General features: G+C 41.1%; 1 protein-coding gene across 5 annotated transcripts in view; it reads right to left on the bottom strand.

The window, feature by feature from the left end:
• DEPTOR (DEP domain containing MTOR interacting protein) overlaps nt 1-21,505 on the bottom strand; it is a 176,126-nt gene that overhangs the window by 69,781 nt on the left and 84,840 nt on the right. For 3 of the 5 annotated variants that reach the window (XM_059043451.2, XM_067017537.1, XM_067017539.1), the window contains 4 exons: nt 9,075-9,260; nt 6,940-7,074; nt 2,373-2,443; nt 232-336 (listed from right to left, as the gene is read on the bottom strand). In XM_059043451.2, the coding sequence (XP_058899434.1) occupies nt 232-336; nt 2,373-2,443; nt 6,940-7,074; nt 9,075-9,260 (497 nt within the window). The remainder of the gene's footprint in view (nt 1-231; nt 337-2,372; nt 2,444-6,939; nt 7,075-9,074; nt 9,261-21,505) is intronic. The other 2 variants (XM_067017538.1, XM_059043453.2) reach the window with 1 other exon arrangement.

Below are 21,505 nucleotides of genomic sequence, written 5' to 3'. Positions count from 1 at the left end.
TGTAAAATACCGAGGGAGGTTTGGAGACCAAGAAGGCAATAGTCCGAGCGATAGAAAAACTTATCCTTTTAGTTGCGACCTCATATGCTCTTGGCTTCGTTTCACCCCCATTCAGAAAGGGAAAAGGAAATGACAAAAATGGGACCAAAACACGCAGGCAGAGAAAGTACAGATGGCACCAAACAATGAAATAAAGCGAAGAGTATTTAGACACTGCTATACTGGAGGTACCTTCATTCCTGCAGCGGCTGCTGGGCCACTGGGATCCACGGCCTGGATGTGGCATGGCTTACTGCCTCGCACCACAAAGCCCCAGCCTACTGCGTCACCAACAATCTAGAGAGGAAAACCACAATTAGCCATCAGCAGACAGTCCCTGGCAGTGTGCCCACCCTTCCAAAACAGAGAAAAGCCAAGACTACAGGCATGCCATGAGATACCTCATCTCTACCTCATCTCTACCCTGTTAGGGGAACGGGACTCTTCTATCACAAACACAGGCTGATATCTCGGTGCGGAAAACATGGTCAAGGAACACCTGTTTGGCAGGAAGAAGCTTCTTCTGTGAGGTCACTACTCAATAAATAACTGGCAGATGGCCTCTTTCTTAGGCTGCTATGCAGTTGAATATCAGACTCAAATGGAAAGTCTGAAGATCTTAAAAATATGGTTGAAATTTCAGATCCAATTTCTCTTCCCCTGCAGCCAAAGGATGCTTTCCTGATGATCTTGCTACGTCATAGAACTCTTTTAAATTTTATTTTTATTGGAGTATAGTTGCTTTACAATCATTGAACTTTAAAGTAACCATTTAAATTACTAATGGTGGGAACCATTAGTTCCCACCATTAGTTCTTGGATCTCTTGAAACACAATTTTCTGTACCAAGAAAAGACAGTGAAAAAGTACATAAAGTTCACAATTTACAAGTTGACTCTGGTCCAAAAGTCCTTTGAAACTGGAGGGTGACTTTCCTTATTGAATCGTAATTAGAATTGCCAGGTACATTCTCTGGGCAGCTCCCAGACATGTCTCTAACACATACCCCAACTGAAATACAGATGACAGCCATTCACAGTCAGTTACTAGCAATGCTGGCATTGATATTTAAAACCGAAAAGAAATACAGCTAAAAAATACAATCCAATGTCTCTTGAATGCTGGAGACTGAGGAAAAGTAGGGAAGCAACTGAAATTTTTGTGACCATTCTCAAAAAGACTTTTAGGGCAGGTTTTAGTGTCGATGAACTCTTATTAGTTTTTGCTTATCTGAGAGGTTCTTTATTAGGTACTTCATTGGCTTTAGGGTTTGCTGCAACTAGTTCATTATACCTCATTGCACTTCCAAAGGACCAGTTTACCTTTTCCCTGATACAGACGTATTACCAGTGCTTTTTTCATATTGACTGGCTAGGACTGGACGCATCCTGCTTTAATTCCTTAGTGCTCAGAACGTGAAGTAGTCCTTGACAAATGTTCGTGGCACAAATGAGTGTGGAAAGCTTTTTCCCCACCCTGAGGTATTAAAACAAAAATTAGGAGACTAAAGGAAAGATGAGAAGTGTTTTAAAGAAGACGTCAATGTAGATGTGGGGAGACAAAGAGACACAGGCAAGTCGGCAGGAAGTGGGTGAGCTGACGTCAAGCCGAGAACGTGGATTCTGTCTGAAGAAGACCAGTCGGGGACTTCCCTCGTGGTCCAGCGGTTAAGATGCCGTCCTTCCACTGCAGGAGGCACGGGCCCTATCCCTGGTCAGGGAAGTTCCACTTGCCTCAGGGTGTGGCCAAAAAAAAAAATGAAAAGCAAAGAATGCCAGTGAGACCCTAGGAGTAGAAGGAAGGCTGAAGGACCTCCAAGTAAGGGCAGGTGGTCAGGAGGTGCTCACAGGTATGCAGTGCACCCAAATCAGGTGCTTGTATAACTCAAGACACGATAACATTGTCAAAAACGTCATTCCTTATGGTAGAACAATCTATGCCACAGTTTTCTCTCTCTGTCTTAAGACTTCCCTCATGTCTTAAATAATTTTTAGAATTAACTATAATGCAGAAGGGATTATTGGCATTATTTGTTCTACCATCTGCCTTTGAAGCTGTCATTATATTAGAGTAAGTACATAATGGAAATCTTTTTTTTAAGGACACATCAAAAGGAATTTTAAATGCTGTATCAATAATACATTGTGTCGAGTCCGAATGCATTTTAGTGCCTAAAGGTCAAGAAAGTCTACTATTATAATCATGCTCGAAACAAAAGGGAAATTGGGAGAAGCTTTTCAATTCCGTCCCTAAGCTACGTATGGACACACTGCCATGTTTACACGGCCCAGACAAATGAGCAGCATGGGAGAAAAACCAAATGATGAGCCTACCGTGAATGTCTTCCTCGCATACGGAGCCCCGGGAGTCAGGAGTTCCTCAGAAGTGACGGGTCTTTTTAACACTGTAAGACAGACGCAGTGTCAAGGTACAGACCCTTCTGAGCCCTCTGTCCTTTCATTCAGCAGATATTTACTGAATGCCTCATGTGTGACATCAGTGACCCAAAGTGGCAAAGATCCCTGCCTCCCAGTTTCTATTCTAGCTGCACAGAGGCAGAAAATATCAGCAAACATAAATAACCCTAAACCTAACTTCCAGAGCTACAGAAAGCAGAGACGGGAGCAGGGCAAGGGGAAGCAAGAGCGCCAGGGGTGTGGTAAGGAGCGGCTTGAGATTTTTCTATAAAGGAAAAGATCACATTTTCCAGTTCCTGAATTTCTTTCTCTTAGACCTTGATGTGCATACAACATGCCAAAATTAAGAGAAATCCTTAAAGATGTTAAAAAAAAAAAAAAAGAGAGAGAGAGAGAGAGAAATCCTGACTCTGGCCATCTGATAACCGTTTCCACCCCATACAAAGCCCTCCCCCCGCAGCACACCATACACGCCCCATTCACCAAAGCCTCACGGATTTCCTTATTAATACCCCAGATTGTGCGTACGCACGGCCTTTTGCCTTGAGTCATCACACTGGGGAACTTTTCTGCATAAATAACATGTGCTAGGCACTGTGTTAGGCGCTTTAAATATATTCTATTATTTAATCATCACAAGAACCCATGGGTTCATTTCATCCTTATCCCTATTCTATTAGGGAGGAAACAGAAGCTGAGAAAAGTTAGATAGCTTGCGTCCAAGGCCTCAGAGTCAACGGGAAGTAGAATTAAGATTTAAACTCAAGCGTTTGGTGCCACTGCCTGTACTCAGAAGAAAGGTCGCAGAAGCTTCAAAAGGTCACTGTGGGTTGTGTTCCTAAGACACCTGTCCCCATCAGATCGCTGCCGTGGTCTACCAAGATGGCAAAGACTGCGGTCCATTCCTGACTTGCGACTGCCTAAACACCCACCAGAAATGAACTTCCCCCTCCATCCTGTGCTAAGAACTGGACAAGGGACTGCCATGGCCACCCAGAGCAGCCAGTGGGTTGGGGGACAGGGACCATCCTATCCCAGTGATAGAGACGTCATGAACTTGAGTCCACAAAGAAACTGAAAGGACCAGGGCTAGGAGCCTAACCTGGCGAAGTGCCAGCCTCCAGTTCCCTTTGCTGGTGGCCTTCAGAGGTCAGATGCCAGTCCTGGAACACGTGTGTAGCAGAAAATAAAAGGCAGCGTGTGGGTGAGGCCTGGAGGATCCACCAGGCATCTAGGCCCTAACAAGCACCTTCTCAGTCAAAGGCAACGAAGTGCTTCTTGTTGAGTTGACACGTGGCTGGGATTATTACTTTTGCTTTCAGAAAGCTCATAAAAGAGAACATGAATGTATGCTTCCTCCAAGGAGGGAGAAGGCTGAAGATCAAGAACAGAAGCTCTCAGCAAACGGTCAGGAAGTAAGAGAAGGGGTCCATGGTTGAGGATTCTGACCTTTTTATTCCCTGTCACTCAACTGCCTCCAGGCCCCTTACCCACACAATCCCCTCTGGGGTTTATGAACGTGGATGTAGGAATCACACTGTACTTGTGATACTTGACAATATCGACCATTTACTTTGATTACACTTTTTCTCTGTTTTTATTGAGATATAATTGACATATAACATTATATTAGTTTCAGGTTACAACATAATGGTGCATATATTATGAAACGATCAACTAGTCCAGTTAACATCATCACCTCACACAGCTACAACATTTCTTGAAATGAGAGCTTTTAAGATCTACTCTCTTAGCAACTTTCAAATATACAACACAGTATCATTAATCACAGTCACCTTGCTGTACATTACATTCCCCAGGACTTACCTATAAACTGGAAATTTGTACCTTTTGACCCCTTTCGCCCATCTGGTCCACTCAACCACCAAGCCCTGCCCACCGACCAACTCCCCTCTCATCCACTGTTGGGCACTTAGGTTGTTTCCATGTATTGGCTATTGTAAATAATGCTGCAATAAACATGGGGGTACAGAGAGCTTTTCAAATTAGTGTTTTCATTTCCTTTCGATAAATACTCAGAAGTGAAATTGCTGGATCATATGGTAGTTCTACTTTTAATTCTTTTTTAAGGAACCTCCATACTGTTTCCTATAGTGGCTACACCAATTTACATTTCCGCCAACGGTGCAAGAGGGTTCCCTTTTCTCCACACCCTCTCCAGAATTTGTTACACGTGTTCTTTTTTTTTCTTTTTTTCTTTCTTTTTTTTTTTTTTTTGGTGGTACCCGGGCCTCTCACTGTTGTGGCCTCTCCCATTGCGGAGCGCAGGCTCCGGACGCACAGGCTCAGCGGCCATGGCTCACGGGCCCAGCCGCTCCGCGGCACGTGGGATCTTCCCGGACCAGGGCACGAACCCGTGTCCCCTGCATCGGCAGGCAGATTCTCAACCACTGTGCCACCAGGGAAGCCCACACGTGTTCTTTTTGATGATAGCCATTCTGACAGGTATGAGGTGATATCTCACTGTGGTTTTGAATCACACTATATTGTAATATTTGGCAACAATACTGATCATTTAATACACTTTCTCTTTTATGTTAAAAAATGTAGAGACTTTGAAACCTAGGGAATTATTTCTAGCTTTCTCTTTTCATATCCTTGGGAACTTACTTACTCATCACAATGATACTGATTATGTTACTTTCTGCAGCTCTTTCTTTATCTGAATTAGGGCATTTATATACAGTGTTAAAAAATATATCCTGATGGATATCTAATGATTAATTTTAAATGCCTTACTGTGAAGCCTGCTTACCTGCTTGAGAGAAAAAAAAAAAATCACAGATGAGCTCCCTGCATCTTGGGAACCCTCTTAGAGTGAAAGATAAGCTTGTCAGGATACAGGTAAGAGGTAGGACTTATGAACCACAATGAAGTCCTGACAGCTTTGATCCTTAGAGACCCAAAAAAGGCAACCTGACCTTTCTTTTCTGCCTGCATATCAGTAATATTTTCCCTTTGAGTCAAGGGGGTAAGGAGAAAGAGGAAACAATGCAAACCTACCTCAGGGAAGAGGAATGTGTAATTTAAGCAATTAACACTTTGCTCATCTTCTACTCTGGTGAGCAATCAAAAACATGTAAAATGGCTTTAGCACAACTAACCCTTTCCTGAAATTGAACCCTTTTGATTCTAACTTGGAGGTATCAGATTTCTACCAGGTCTTCAAACATGCGATTTCTAACAATATGGTTCTCATTCTACCTTATCAGCAGTGCTCTATTAATTGAAAAACCTGGTAAGATATGGGTGCTGGAAGATTTTCCAGCCAGAGACAGTGTGGAAGCAAGTTTCTTCATTCACTTGCAGGTTACAACTTTATTCTTAGAGCTAACCCTCCAGAAGACAGCAAAAAAAGAAGAAAAAAAAAGTTAGATTAAGAACCATACCTAGACAACAGCATTAGATGACTGTTTTCTCTTAAAGCCCTTTAACAACATCTATTTGTCCTTATTCTCATGAGTGCATTTTTTTTTTCCCTCAAAGAGACGATGTGCTCACTGAGGGATGGGGTCATGACCTCTCACCTTTGTATCCCCAACATCCGGTAATAAGGAAACGCATGAACAAAGTGTCTTCCCTGAAGGTGATACACTGAACTGAGGGTGAACAGGGCACTAAACAAATGGAGTGGAAGGCGTTTTCAAGGCCATGGTTATCATGATGGACCCCGCAAGCTAATCCTGGAAAGGAGGTCGGTAAGGCAGTGAGATGGTGGTGGTATCGATGGGTTACAGGTTCCTGTGGGCTTGAAGAACTGATCAGATCTAAGTACAAGTTCATTAACAATCTTCGTGCCTAGGTTTTTTTTTTTTCTGGAATGTAAAAGCCATGGAGGTGGATGAGTAGAGTTTGAAACCGCTGCAGGGATGGCTAGGTTTGCAGAGATCCAAGCTTCTTCCTTAGGGATGTGGAGACCCAACAGATCTTTGCATCAGTTGCAATCTGGGGCAGCGCTATCTCTCCCTGCTCTTTGCTGCTCAAACCTTCTTTCAGGACTGAGTGTTTCCTCCCAGTGCTGGGACTGCTAACAGCAGACAGCCCTCAGACGGCCAATGTTCTCAACTGTCCTTGGAACCCTCTCCAAAGAGAGCCGCCTTTCCCCCTAGGTCACGCCCTCCTCCCAGGGGCAGCCAACATCCAATGACTGATCAAGGGGAGGGTATAAAAGCCTGGCCACCTCACCCCCGAGTCGGCACAACTCTCAAAGACCATCCATCCCAACTCCAGAGCTCCACCTGGGGCGAGCCGCAGCCTTCACGGAGACTGCACGGCAGACGGATCCTCCCTCGGCCCAAACCCACGTCCTTCCCTCCCATGCAAGGGGTGCTGCCCCCCAAGGGCGCGATGCAACAAGACGGTCCCACGCTTGAGAAGCCGCTTGCCAGGGAGCCCCGCCTGCACACGGGCCCAAGTCCCCCACGGTCACGGTCAGAAACGGGGCCGCTTCTCAGCCACTCACCAGACTTGGGGTTGCAGAGCACAGGGGGGCTGCCGCTGGGCGGGGGGCTGCCGCTGAAGTAGCCGCTGCCCCCGCAGCTGCTCACGCTGCTCTTCCGCACGGCAGATACGATCCTGACCTCCTTGCTGGGGCTGACTGTGGGCCGGGAACACACAGAGTCACCGAGGGCGATGGTCGTGGTTCCCCAGAGCACGCACGCAGGCTTCCCGCTGCCCGGTACAGCGAGGCAGGTCGCGTGCGCCGGAATAAAGCACTCTGGCCTTTTGGCATCGGAAAAGCAGGGGTTTGAGGGGCAGCTGTGCCCCTGACGAATATAGCACAGCCTGGGGCCATTCCCTTCGGTTTTCTAAACGTACAGTTTCCCCAACTGTAAAGTGGGAATAATGCCATCTCGTGGGACCGGTGCAAGGAGTGGATTATGTATTTAAAAGTACTCGGTTACATAAAATATTATTTTAAGAACTACCGAGTCCATGCAAAGCGTCCCTGAAAGGATGTAAATTAAGTGCTGGTGAGACACTTAATGAACTAACAGTGAGGATAAGTGCCTCCTGGTTGAAGATGAAATCTTTAATCACCCAGAGCCACAGAAGAAGGAGATTAAAACACAGAGCACAACTTCAGGCTTTGAAGGTGTATGTGAGGCAGCAGCTTCTGTGATACGATCTCGTTCTCTCCACTATGGAGTTGGCTGGCTCTCAACGAGGGAAAGAGAGCAAGGCATATGATCCAATGACAGAAACCACGGAGACTGCTCCGCTCAGTGCCTGGCCCATGGGAAGCACAAACTCGATGCTGGCTTTTATGGTGACCATGGTTACCGTATCCTCCTTATCATCATCACTTGTTCACGTCTACGGGGCCCACTGAAAAACAGGCAAACCTTAGTACCAGCGAAGACGTGAACAGTTCCTCTGCATCTGCAGCAGACTGCAGCCTTAGGGACACACAACTGGTGTGCGTCTAAGCACAGGCCTAGGCTCCGGACCCTTGGCTGGTGTTTACATTCCTGGGGTGGCTCTTGGCTCCTTCTCTGCTCCATCCCAGCTGTGCCTGAGGAAGCTGGGATGTAGAAGGCTGGGTAGGAGCCAGTATAATATAAGCACTGGGATAAGACAGAACTGGTGCAAGACCCAGCCCTGTCCATCGCTTTCTAGCTGTGTGACCTTGGGTAAGCCACTCAACTTCTCCATGCCTCAGTTTCTTCACCTGTAAAATGGAGATAAGAAAAGTCTTTCCTCGAAGAGTAATAGTGAAAATCCAATGAGAAAATGCATGCAACTAAGCTTGCATCTGTGCCAAGGGCACAGAAAGCTCTCAATACATCTAGTTGTAAGTGTCCTCACGGTCAGCTCCTATTCATAACCAAGACACATTTTCGTTTTGCTCTGGGTTTCGGGTGAAGCCCATAACTTCCAAACCTTAGGCCAATCAGTTTCTCAAGTCAATGTCAAGTTTTCAGAGGAGTTGAAGATATCCTGTTAAGCACCTCACCCACTTACACAGAGTGACACATCAAGTTAACCTTTTCTGGGTGAATGGGATTATTTTATATTATTTTGTTTTTTGTTTAAATGGGGTTATCTTTGTGAACATCAGTCATCATTTCTGTCCAGGTTAATTGTCAATATGGGACAGTCTGACCTGACATATAATGTCCCAGGCTGCTGTGCTTTCTGAGCACCTGTGTCTACCTTTCATAGTTTTAATTTGTTCTGTGTGATGGATTGATAATCAGTCGCCTTTTAGTTGTATATGCCCTAAGAAGGCTTTATTCATCCTTAAAATATATAGCTTCTCAATGCTGTGACTTAGAAAACTGGATAATTAATGATATGTAAGGATCGTTTGTAAACGAAAGTAAATAAGGTAGGAGTGAGAGCTTGAGTGGTCTTCTATAATTCAAATACATAGTGTTATAAAACAGACTTCTTAGCACGTATGTTGGCTGTGCAGGAACAATCTGGTTGTACGTGTGTATGGTTTCTTTGGGGGGGAGTAATAAATAAGTAAAATTTTGGTTATAAATAAATACAAATTTGCTGGAGAACAGAATTTCACAAAGGTGAGTCACAACTATGCTATTTCTCAAAAGGCAGATCTATATGATCAAACAAACAAGGGATCTGACATACCTGACATAAAACTGGTAGATTTCCGATTGTCGTGGCTCTGCTTCCTCAGGCAGAAGGGGCTGTCGTGAGTTTCCTGGGAGGAGGGGGATTTTTCATTGAGCAGCTCCATCAGTCTTCGCCTCCGCCGGAAGTTCATTCTGAACTGGTAGAGAAGATTGCTGTCCACAAACGGGTGCTTGTTGGACACTGGGGAGAAGAAACAATAGATGAGTGCCGCCTGGCCCTAAGCACTGTAGCCAGGAGACTCCAGCCAACAGGAGCAAAAGTCTTGAGAAAGGGTTTAGTTCTACAGATATCCCAGGAGCTTGCAGTCCACACGTGGGCCCGGATTCTTTCCACATGTCATGCATTTAAAAAATCTGCTAACCAATTCCTCTGGGGGAACTCTGCCTGATCTCACCCCAGTCTAAGTTATACTCCTCCTGGTGTTGTCCTGGTTCCTACTTTAGCTCCATCTGAGCACTTGTCACACACACTCTCATTGTCCCTCAACTCCTCTGCCTTTCCCACTAAACTCTAGGCTCTCTGGGGCAGTGATCGTGGCTTCATTTAGTCATGTGTCCACTGGGCCCAGCACAGGGCTTGTCCCAGAGCAACACGGCCATTCATTTTTAAACTTTTTATCTTGTGATAATTATAGACTCATGGAGAGTTGCAAAATAATATAGAGACCACATAGTATAGGATTCCATTCAGATGAAATATCCAGAACAAGGAAATCTATAGACACAGAGGGGGTTGGGGTTGCTAACTAAAGTGTGAGATTCCTTTTTGAGGTGATGAAAATGGTCTAAAATTGACTGTGGTGATGACTGCATGTATCTGTGAATATGCTAAAAACCAATGAATGGTAGGCTTTAATATGAGCGAATCGTATGGTATGTGAACTATATCTCACCAAAGCTGCTGAAAAAATCAACAGCAACAAGAAATAGTAGAGAGTCCCCGTGTACTCTTCACCCAGATGCCTCCAATGGTTTCATCTTACAGAAATAACTAAAGTACAATATCAGACAAAGACATTGACATTAGTACAATCTATAGACCTTATTCAGACTTCACCAGTTTTTACATGCACTCATTTGTGTGTGTGTGTGTGTGTGTGTGTGTGTGTGTGTGTGTATTTCTGGGCAATTTTATCACATGTATAGATCTCTGTAACCACCAGCACACTCAAAGCACAGGACTGTCCCATCATGACAAAGGGACTCCCTCATGCTAACTCCTGATAGCCTCCCACTCCAAATCCTTAATGTCTGGCAATCACTAGTATGTTCTCCACCTCCGCAATGTTACCATTTAGAGAATTTTATAGAAATGGAATCAAACAGTATGTAGTTGTTTAAGATTGATGCTAAATGAATGAATGGCTATCCAGGTAAAGGCTGGTTACTTCCCAAGGAAAATCTACACTTTTGAGCACCTAATCAGGCCAGGCCATCAACTCAAAATCAATAACAACAATAGCTAACCTTCATACAGCGTTTTCTATGAATTCAGCATATTTTAAATGCTTTATTTGTATTAATTCCTTTAATTTTAACAACAGCCTGGGGTATAGTTACTGTTACTTTCTTCCTTATTTTTTGATGAAGAAACTGAAGCCCAGAGATATGAGTAAGACCCAAAGAAGACACAGTAAATGGCAGAGGTAGAAATATAACTACAGTATCTGACTCCAGAGTTCAAGTTCCAAATTACTACTCTCAACTGCCTCTCTGAAAAATAATTCCTATGCTTCTTTAGGTTCTCATAAAGAACTGAAATAATGTTACATAAAACTGCTAATGTATGGCTACCAGGCTAAATTTACATCCAATTCTACATTACCATTTATATCTCGGGGATCTACTGTGGTCTTTCACAACTTTATATTTTGAGTTTTAATCAAGGAGTTGTGAAACAGGCAAGACATCAGGCTCCAAAAGCCATGTTCCTAGGTCATTTTGTCTCTGGGAAGTAACCAGGAACCCTGCAAACTGGCCAGCGTCATGCTGAAGTTTCAACCCCCCAAAATTCAAAACAATTGAATAGACTTCACAAAAGAAAAAAAATCTAATTAGCACGTGAGAAGCTCAACCTCATTAGTTAATATGGAAATGCAAATCAAAATCACAATGAGATGCCACTTCACACCCACTAGAATCACTAAAATAAAAAGAATGACAGCATCAAATGTCGGTGAGGATATGGAGCAACTGGAACTCTCATTTTGTGGGCAGGAATATAAAATGGTAAAACCAGTTGGAGAATAGTCTGACAGACCTTATAAAGTTATACACATATCTACCCTATGTCCCCACAATTCTTAGGGATCCACCCACAACAAATGAAAACATATATTGCACAAAATGTTCATTGCAGCCTTATTCATAATAGCCAAAAACTGGGGACAACCTGTCCATCAACAGGAGAATGGATAAGTAAATTGTAGATACAATGAAACACTACTTGACAATAAAAAGGAATGAGCTGCTGACACATAAAACAACGTGGATTAATATCAAAAGCATTAAGTTGAATGAGAAAAGCCAGATACAAAAAACATACACTGAGTGACTTAATTTACATGAGGTTCAAGAATAGAGGAAATTCACATATAATGATATAAATCAGAAAGGGGAAGGGGAGAGGATTGACTGGAAAGGAGTAGGAGGAAACTTTCTGGGTTGATGAAAATGTTCTATATCTTGTTTTTACATGAATATATACATTGTCAAAATGCACCAAACTAAACATTTAAGATATGTATATTTCATTGTAGGTTAAGTAAGTGTATGTTAATAAAAAGGAAACAAACAACAACAACAACAACAAATCTTATAAATGGACTGGGAGACTAGGAACAACAGAGTCTTAACAGGGACTTCCCTGGTGGTCCAGTGGTAAAGAATCTGCCTTCCAATGAAGGGGGCACGGGTTCGATCCCTGGTCAGGGAACTAAGATCCCACGTACCACGGGCAACTAAGTCCATGCGCCACAGATACAGAGCCCACGTGCCCTGGAGCCCGCGGGCCACAACTAGAGAGAAGGTCATGCACCTCAACGAAGACCCCACATGACGCAACTAAGACCCAACACAGACAAAAAAATAAATTAATTAAAAACAAAAACAAAAAATAGAGCTTAACACTGTAAACCCACATTGCCAATATAAGTTGCTATATAATGTTAATGCCCAAATAATCATTTGGCTATTAACCACTGGGCATATGGTCAGTCTCAGAAAGGAGTGGTCCTATTATAGTATAATTCACCCACTTAATGTGCATAGTTCTACATATATTCTAGTCTATAATATATTCACAGAGCTGTGCATCCCATCATCACAATCAATTTTAAAACACTTCCATCACCCCCAAAAGAAACCCAACACTCCTTAGCTATCACTTCCAATCTGCCCATAACCCCTAGGCAAGCACTAATCAACTTTCTGTGTCTGTAGATTTGTCTGTGTTGGGCATTTCATATAAATAGAGTCATATAAGATATGGTCCATTGTGACTTGCTTCTTTCACTTGGCATAATGTTTACAAGGTTTATCCATGTAATGCCATGTATCGGTACTTCACTACTTTTTACTGCCAAATAATATTCCATTGTATGGACCTACTATATTTTGTTTACCCATGCATCAGTTGATGGACACTTGAGTTGTTTTCACTTCCTGGTTATAATGAATAATGTTATTAACATTCATATACAAATTGTTGTGTGGACATATATATTCATTTCTCTTAGGTTTACAACTAGGAGTAGAATGGCAGGATCATATGGTAACCCTATATTGTATGCCAGATTCTTCTCCAAAGAGGATGCTCCATTTTACATTCCCACCAACAGAGTAGGGGGTCCTAATTGTTCCACATCCTTAGCAACCCTTGTTATTCTCTATCTTTTTTATTACACTTGTCTTAATGGTTGTGTAGTGGTATCTTATTGTGACTTCTGACTTGCATTTCCATGATGGCTAACAATGTTGAACATATTTTTATGTGCTTATTGTCTATGTGCCTATCTTCTTTGGAGAACTGTCTATCCAAATCCTTTGTCTATTTTTTAATTGGATTGTCTTTTAAAAAAAGAGATTATTTTTTAAAGCAGTTTTAGGTTCACAGCAAAACTGAGCATAAAGTGCAGAGTTCTCATATATTCTCTGCCCCCCAACACACAACTTTGCTCTACCATCAATTATCAAGAAAGGAACAGATATTACAACTGATGAATGTACACTGATACATCATTATTATCCAAAGTCCATAGTTTACATTAGGGTTCACCTTGACGTTGAACATTCCACGGATTTTGTCAAATGTATCTACCATTATATTGGGTTGGCCAAAAAAGTTCATTCAGGTTTTTTTCTGTAAGATGTTATGGTATATAGTATCATACGACTATTTTTGCTGTTCAAAAAATCCTCTGTGTTCTACCTATTCATCCCTCCTTCCCCCCAACCCATGGCAACCACTGATCTCTTTATTCTCTCCATAGTTTTGTCTTTTCCAGAAGGTCATATAGTTGTAGCCTCTTAATTTTGGCTTCTTTCAGTTAGTAATATGCATTTAAGGTTCCCCTAAGTCTTTACATGGCTTGATAGTTCTTTTTGTACTGAATAATATTCTATTGTCTGGATGTATAACAGTTTATCCATTCACCTACTGAAGGACATATTGGTTGCTTCTAAGTTATGACAATCATGAATAAAGCTGCTATAAACATCCATGTGCAGGTTTTTGTGTGGACATAAGTTTTCAACTCCTTTGGGTGAATACTAAGGAACATGATTGCTGGATCATACGGTAAGAGTATGCTTATCATACTGCCAAAATCCCTTGCAAAGTGACTGTACCATTTTCTATTCCCACCAGCAATGAATGAGAGTTCCTGTTGCTCCACAACCTTGCCTGCATTTGGCATTGTCAGTGTTTTGGATATTGGCCATTCTAATAGGTGTGTAATGGTATCTCGTTGTTTCAGTTTGCAATTCCCTAATCACATAGGATGTTGAGCATTTTTTCACATGTTTATTTGCCACCTGTATATTTTCTGTCAGAAGGTGTCTGCTCAGGTCCTTGGTCTGTTTTTAAAACCAGGTTATTTTATTATTGTTGATTTTTAAGAGTTCTTTGTATATTTTGGGCTAACAGTGCTTTTTCAGATATGTCTTTTGCAAATATTTTCAAGTCTGAGGCTTGTCTCCTCATTTTCTTCATGGCTTGTCTTTTTATTATTAAGTTGTAATTGTTCTTTGTGTATTCTAGATATAAGCCCTTTATCAGGTATATTATTCACAAATATTTTATCACATTCTGTAAGCTGTCTTTTCATTTCCTTGATGGTATCCTCTAAAATACAAAAATCTGGGGGACTTCCCTGGTGGTCCAGTGGTTACTTCCCTGCTGGTCCAGTGGTTAAGACTCCACGCTCCCAGTGCAGCAGGCCTGGGTTCGATCCCTGGTTAGGGAACTAGATCCCACATGCCACAACTAAGAGCCTGCATGCCCTAACCTAAAGATCCTGCATGCCACAACTAAGACCTGGCACAGCCAAATAAATAAATAAATATTAAAATAGAAAAGTTTTTAATTCTGATGATGTTCAGTTTGTTTTTTACTTTGCTGCTTGTCATGTTACTTTTTTGTTAGTTTTGGTGTCATGTCTAAGAAACTATAATGTCTTTTAAAGTAACAATTTTAAAAACAGTACCTCACATAAACATGAAGAATAGTGGGCTCTGTATGAATTGACAAAACTTCATAAATATATGTCCATGCATGGATGCCTTATCCATGTTATTTACTTAAAGCTGAAATGAGGAAGATGAAATGAAAATCGGGATGGAAGGATTTATTAGAACCTTTAAATCTATTTCCAATTTGTAAAATACCTTACATTTCTAATCAAAAAAGTTTTGCATGTCCACATTTAAAAAGTGAACAATATAGAAAGTTTTCATGCCTTTTAAAAAACCAGAATTATCTATCTATCTATGTTGAGCAAAAACAAGGCTGGCAAATACCAAATTTGATGGAGAGGAATATTCTCCACCTTTTGTTCAGTACTTAAATACTGACTCATTGTTATTCATTTATACTGTGAACACCTAGAGGCCAATCATCTGCTCTAAGAGCTAAAAATACTAAGAGAAATTATATAACAAAATCTTATGCTCAATAAGCTTATAGTCTGGGACTTCCCTGGCAGTCCAGCAGTTAAGACTGTGTACTTCCACTACAAGGGGCATGAGTTTGATCCCTGGTTGGGGAACTAAGATCCTGCAGGCTGCATCGCAGCCAAAATAATAATAAAATAATAATAATGACCACAATAAAAATAAAATAAAACCGCTTCATTTTAAAAAAAGCTTATAGTCTAGCAAAGGCAATAAAACATGCTCACATATACCAAAAGTACAAGATGGAAATTTCAACAATCTTAAGGAAATTATATATAAAGTGCTATGGAAATTCAAAGGAGAGATTATTTTCAGCCTGTGGGTGAAATAAGATTCATTAAAAATCGACATTATCTAAAAAATACACATATATATGAAGCTTATTTGGGAACATGGAAGGAAAACCCAAATCAACAATCAAATCCAAAGAGTTAGACTATGAATGTTCAACATAGCTTAACAACAAAGACCCTTAGGTAGAAAGGATGGCTCAGCATTCTTTTTCTCTCTTACTTTTTTTCACCTTCACTTGAAGAAAGTGAGGAAAGATGCCCAGTTACTTCGTGGCAGAGGCAGCATTAGCACCATGCTCTCTGACACCAAGTCCAAAGATTCTTCCATTACTCTGTGACATATCTCAGGTGGTCAAATGTTGAGTTTTATGTTGACTTCTGTGGTGGGTGGGCTGTCATCTCAGCCCACCAGGGTTTAATAAAAGCCTGAGTGTCTACTGATTGCCATCTCTAACCTACTCTGCTGAAGTCTGTTATAATTACGCTAGTAGCTCACTTACTATATGCCAATGTACTAACTTTACAAATATTATACAATACCATCCTCACAACCACTCTGTAAGTGATTTACAGTGCAAAAATTGAGACGGAAGTTACTTCAGTAACTTCCCCAAGGCCACACAACTTTGGCTTCTGATCCAAAAGCAACATGTTTGCTTAGAAACACAGGCCACAAGAGATCGGAAAAGACTCTAAAGTTATAGTAAAATGTCACCTTATCCAACACTCAACTTCCATGTTCATCACAGAGTACATTTTTATTTTTTTTCTGTCACCCATACACCTAACGATCGGCAGTCTTTTTGGGACACTTACCACACTGTAGTGTACTATGGGTCTATTTGCTTGGGGGAGCACATCTCTTTCCCCAACTAAGTCACTCTGCTTGAGAGCCTGGGCTGTGTCTTAATCACTGTGGCATCCTCAAAGCCTAGACTACTACATGTTTGGGTCAGAGTAGGTGCTCTGTAAACGGCTAGAAGTGAATTGTCCATGGTGGGTAGACAAAGGGATAAGAAGCACATCCAGAATACAGCGAATTGAACTATCTAGTGGCTAGTTATGTAGCAACCAGTCACTCTGTGGGCTCATGGTATGTCATGAAGAGTGTGCTCGGCCATGGGGAAATTGCAACATTAAGGACAATGCATTTAGTTTTTCCTAAAAATAAGTATATTCCATTTAAAGCCTTTCATTTATTCTAAAATTATATCATCACAACTTTCTTGTTGTTCATTCACCAGCCCATTTATTCAACTAACGTTTATTGGGTCAGGATGACTATATGCCGGGTACTTTTCTTGCTCAGTGTTTTATGAAATTATGGTAAAAACAGAAGTTCTTTTTTTTTTAAGTATTCATTCTTGGCAAAAACACTTTTTTGGACTGTGAAATTCAAAAATTCTGTAAACCACTAGGAAAATAATCTAATATAATGTATTAAGAATCACATTAACCCTTTTATCAATAATGTTTACTGGTTCAACAGCCTCCTTGGGTATTTCACAAACAGAATCACATCCCTTCTAGGTCAACACCAGCAAATGCAATCTAGGGTTGTGACTGTATTTATCATCCACATTTGCTAATGAATAACTCTTCTGGTTACATGAATATCAGAGTCTCAGAAATGTGGGTCCCTATCAAGAGAGTACACTCTGCCAAAATTTAACTTAATGATTCATATAGGTGTTTCACAGTCTTTAAATGGCGATAAACTATTCACTTCAGCTAAATGAATGATGTTGGCCACAAAGACCAACACATCTAATTCAGTGATAATTCTGCATGTTCTCAGTAAATAATACATTCCTGCATTCAGGAGATGCTAAATGCATCTTGAACCAAAAGATAAGCCAATTATACTTTGATATGATATCTACAAATAGTAGCTCTTTCAATAGTCAAATTTTTACATAAATTTAGTACATTACTACATTCAATAATACTATAATTCGGGACTTCCCTGGTGGTGCAGTGGTTAAGAAGCCACCTGCCAATGTAGGGGACATGGGTTCGATCCAGGAAGATCCCACACGCCGCAGAGGAACTAAGCCCATGCGCCACAACTACTGAGGCTGAGCTCTAGAGTCTGTGAGCCACAACTACTGAAGCCGGTGCCCCCTAGAGCCCGTGCTCTGCAACAAGAGAAGCCACTGCAATGAGAAGCCCACGCAGCAACGAAGACCCAATGCAGCCAAAATCAGTAAATAAATAAAATATAAATAATTTTTTAAAAATGCTATAATACAATTTTATAGATAAGTTATTTATTTCTGGCAAGCTGTTCTGAGTTTAGGGTGATTTTTTATATCCTCAAGGTGACTTTGGCAACAGTATCTTAAATTATAACTTGAAAATACATGGTGCTGTATATACCCTTATTAACACCTATTGTTTTGTCTTTGTACAGTGAATTACACAAAACGTTGGCTTTGGTATAAATAAACCCAGAAAAGCATTGTGAATCTAAACGAATTCCATAACAGATAAAAGTACTTCAAAAATATTTTTAATTGAAGTGGAAATTTGACTATTAAGTTAACCTCCTCAGGCTTTGACTACTGAGTCAGAGATTAATTCATCCCCATTCCCCACCTCCCCAGCATGGTATCACCTCTATCTTAAAGGGTAAACATGCCATCTAAGATAAGATACAAGGACTAAGTTTAAATAGGCTTTACTCATCACATTCTCTTTCCAATAGTGTACATGACCTTAAACATGACCAAATCAGGGAAAACCAGGACTGGATGAGATAGTAGACTATCCATGTAAAGCATAATGTCAAGCAGATTGTAAGAAGTCAATAAATTGCACTTCTGGGGACTCCCCTGGTGGCGCAGTGGTTAAGAATCCACCTGCCAGTGCAGGGGACACAGGTTCGAGCCCTGGCCCAGGAAGATCCCACATGCTGCAGAGCAGCTAGGCCCCTGCACCACAACTACTGACCCTGAGCTCTAGAGCCCGCAAGCCACAACTACTGAGCTCGCGTGCCATAACTACTAAAGCCCGCGCGCCTAGAGCTCGTGCTCCGCAACAAGAGAAGCCATGACAATGAGAAGCCCGTGCACTTGCAACGAAGAGCAGCCCCCACTCACTGCAGCTAGAGAAAGCCTGCACACAGCAACGAAGACCCAACACAACCATAAATAAATAAATAAATAAATGAATATACATGAAAAATAAATAAGAACACTCAATTTTTAAAAATTTCACTTTTGCTATTTTACAACCACTGTTGTTGTCTTTACTGTGACCATCATTTGCTGATGATATGCTGCCATGTGACTTATGGGAATTCAATTTTGTGAGACACTACATTTAATGCCCCACTTCAATTTTCAAGGACTTATTTGGGTGTTAGGGCCTCGGGAAAAGCCACACGGAGGTCTCCATGTGTTCATCCTCCGGCTGTGTGTCTGGCACAGATGAAGTCAAATTCTTCTCTCAGAAGAGAGAAGTGACAATTGCATGTGTTACTTGCATTGTTTTCAATGAATTATTTGGCTTTTTAAAGGATTCTTTACTTTTTACCCTCTCATTAAAAGTTTAATAACATGAACAGAGTTTCATACATTTGCTTCATTTGTGAGTGTAGCCCTAGGTATAACAAAGATAATCGTAGCTACAAAAGCTAAGAGTGCAGGTAGACAGCCATATTAGAGCATCAATCAATCACACGTGACATCATTCATTTATTCAACCGAGTACCTAGTAAGTGACACGCAGGGTCCCAGCTATCTATCCCAGCATGCTGATTGGAATATGACACCTTCGTCTGCTCATCCTTTCAAGTTCATCAATACCAAAGTCTTCTAAAAGAGACATTGTTTCATATAAGAAGAAAGCAGTTAAGTTGGGATTTTTCTGAAAACTCTCTTAATGCTAAATAACTTTTAGAAAACAGTATCATGCAATGAAAAGCAAAGGTTCTAGAGTCAGAAAATCTCGGTTTTGCTCCCAGTTCTATCACCTTTATGAGCTGAGTGATTAGGGCAGCTTACTAAATTTAAGCCTCAAATTCCTTGCAGAGTTTTGCTGTGAAGAAGAAATGGGATAATTTACATAAGAGATTTGAAATGGTATCTGACATAAAGTGTTTTAAGTGTTCTTCTTCTCAGATTCCTAAAGATTGACTTTAGCTTTTGGTCACTTAAGTTCTTATACAGAACCCATCTCTTCTGTCTTTTCTGCCCTTCTTTTAAGAACACTTTGTCCAGCTCCCACGAGCAGTTCTGTCATCTCTCACTTGAGAAAAATATGAAATCTTAACCAGATGGCCAGTTCAAGTTTGGCAAGTATCCCGCTGGAAAATAGTTAAATCTCAGAAGTCAAGGAAAAGTGAGAAATAAAGGAGTGAGTTAAGACACAGGAAGTTTTAAGAATTAGTTTAAGAAGGCCAAAGATTTCTTTTGTTTAGCCATAAATTACATATGTAGAGTCTCAAGAAAGAAAAATGGCTAAAGGGCATATAGTTTATATTCTAGAGAGAGAGTTGCATTGATTCTTTCTACACTTTAACATGACACTCTCCAAATGACACGCAAAAATCATTTGCTACATAAGCAAGTTGCTCTTTGTTAAACACAGAAAAAATACCCTAAGAGCTAAGGGGAAAAAAATTAAAGAGAAGGAAAGAAAAATCAAGGAGGAGAACAGTGACTGGTGTCTCTAAATCTTGAGGTCATTCCAGTTCTTCATTTCGTAGATCCCAATGCTATACAGGACCTATATATTAGAGTAAATGTTGTGACATATATAATTTAACAAATTTCATTCTTTGCTCCTTGAGAATATATATATATTTTAAGATGGGCACATCAGCATTGTTCGCAGCTACACAAATTTGGAACCAAAACTGATGTCTAGAAATAGAGGAATAGCTGACTGAATTGCCCCTGGAGAAGATTAATCTCTAAGCAGGAGGAAGTAAGGAGAGACAATGTTCAACTCAGTATCTACTGTTTTAGTTGTGCTTTTATCACAGCTGTAATTGAAAACTGACAACTTCTTACTAATCCAATTTATAATTTCTGGGACTTTCCAAGCATTCTCTTTTTATTGGTGGAATTCTCTAGGGGCTTGGCTTGGCTTAGTATTAAGTGAGACATAAAACAAGAGGAAAAGCAGAAATAGCCAGAAAGCTGAAGCAATGTAAATACAAGACAATCTTATTGCTTAGGGAAATGGGGGCTTTAGAAGCACTAAACTCCCAATGTTGATATTTGGTAAAAGAAAACAGATCCCTATTCACTGTATGCCTTCACTCTTTAAAAAAAATTAATTTATGTATTTAGTTTTGGCTGCATTGGGTCTTCGTTGTTGCACACTGGCTTTCTCTAGTTGTGGCGAGAGGGGGCTACTCTCCGTTGCGGTGCGCGGGCTTCTCATCATGGTGGCTTCTCTTGTTGTGGAGCACAGGCTCTAGGTGCTTCAGTAGTTGAGACACGCAGGCTCAGTAGTTGTGGCACACGGGCTTAGTTGCTCCCCGGCATGTGGGATCTTCCCAGACCAGGGCTCGAACCCGTGTCCCCTGCGTTGGCAGGCAGATTCCTAACCACTGTGCCACCAGGGAAGTCTGCCTTCACTTTTCAGAAAGCACGAGGGGAATGTCATGGAGTCTACCAAAGTAATAAAGTGACGTAATTCAGATATATTCTGTTGATGGATAATGTGGCTACATTTTTTCCCTTATAACTTATTAGGATGAGTTAGCAAAGAAAGGAATTTTTTAAAGCTGATTATCTGAAAGAAGGAGAATTGGCTTCTATTCCATTCACACATATGTTCTAAGGATGAATATAAAAACTTATCATCTTAAGCCCCATAAGTTCCGCTGAATATAAGATATTTTAGGCTACTTATCTAGCTGGAGAGAGGAAGATCACATACCTTCATCCATCCTTGAAATGTTTGCTGGCAGATGACATAACACAACAGACATCATGAAATGAGT

This window comes from Kogia breviceps, chromosome 17 (assembly GCF_026419965.1).
Source record: "Kogia breviceps isolate mKogBre1 chromosome 17, mKogBre1 haplotype 1, whole genome shotgun sequence".
In the NCBI taxonomy this organism is placed as follows: Eukaryota; Metazoa; Chordata; class Mammalia; order Artiodactyla; family Physeteridae; genus Kogia; species Kogia breviceps.
Note: the sequence above shows the minus strand (reverse complement) of the source record. Positions and strands in the feature narration are given on the sequence as shown.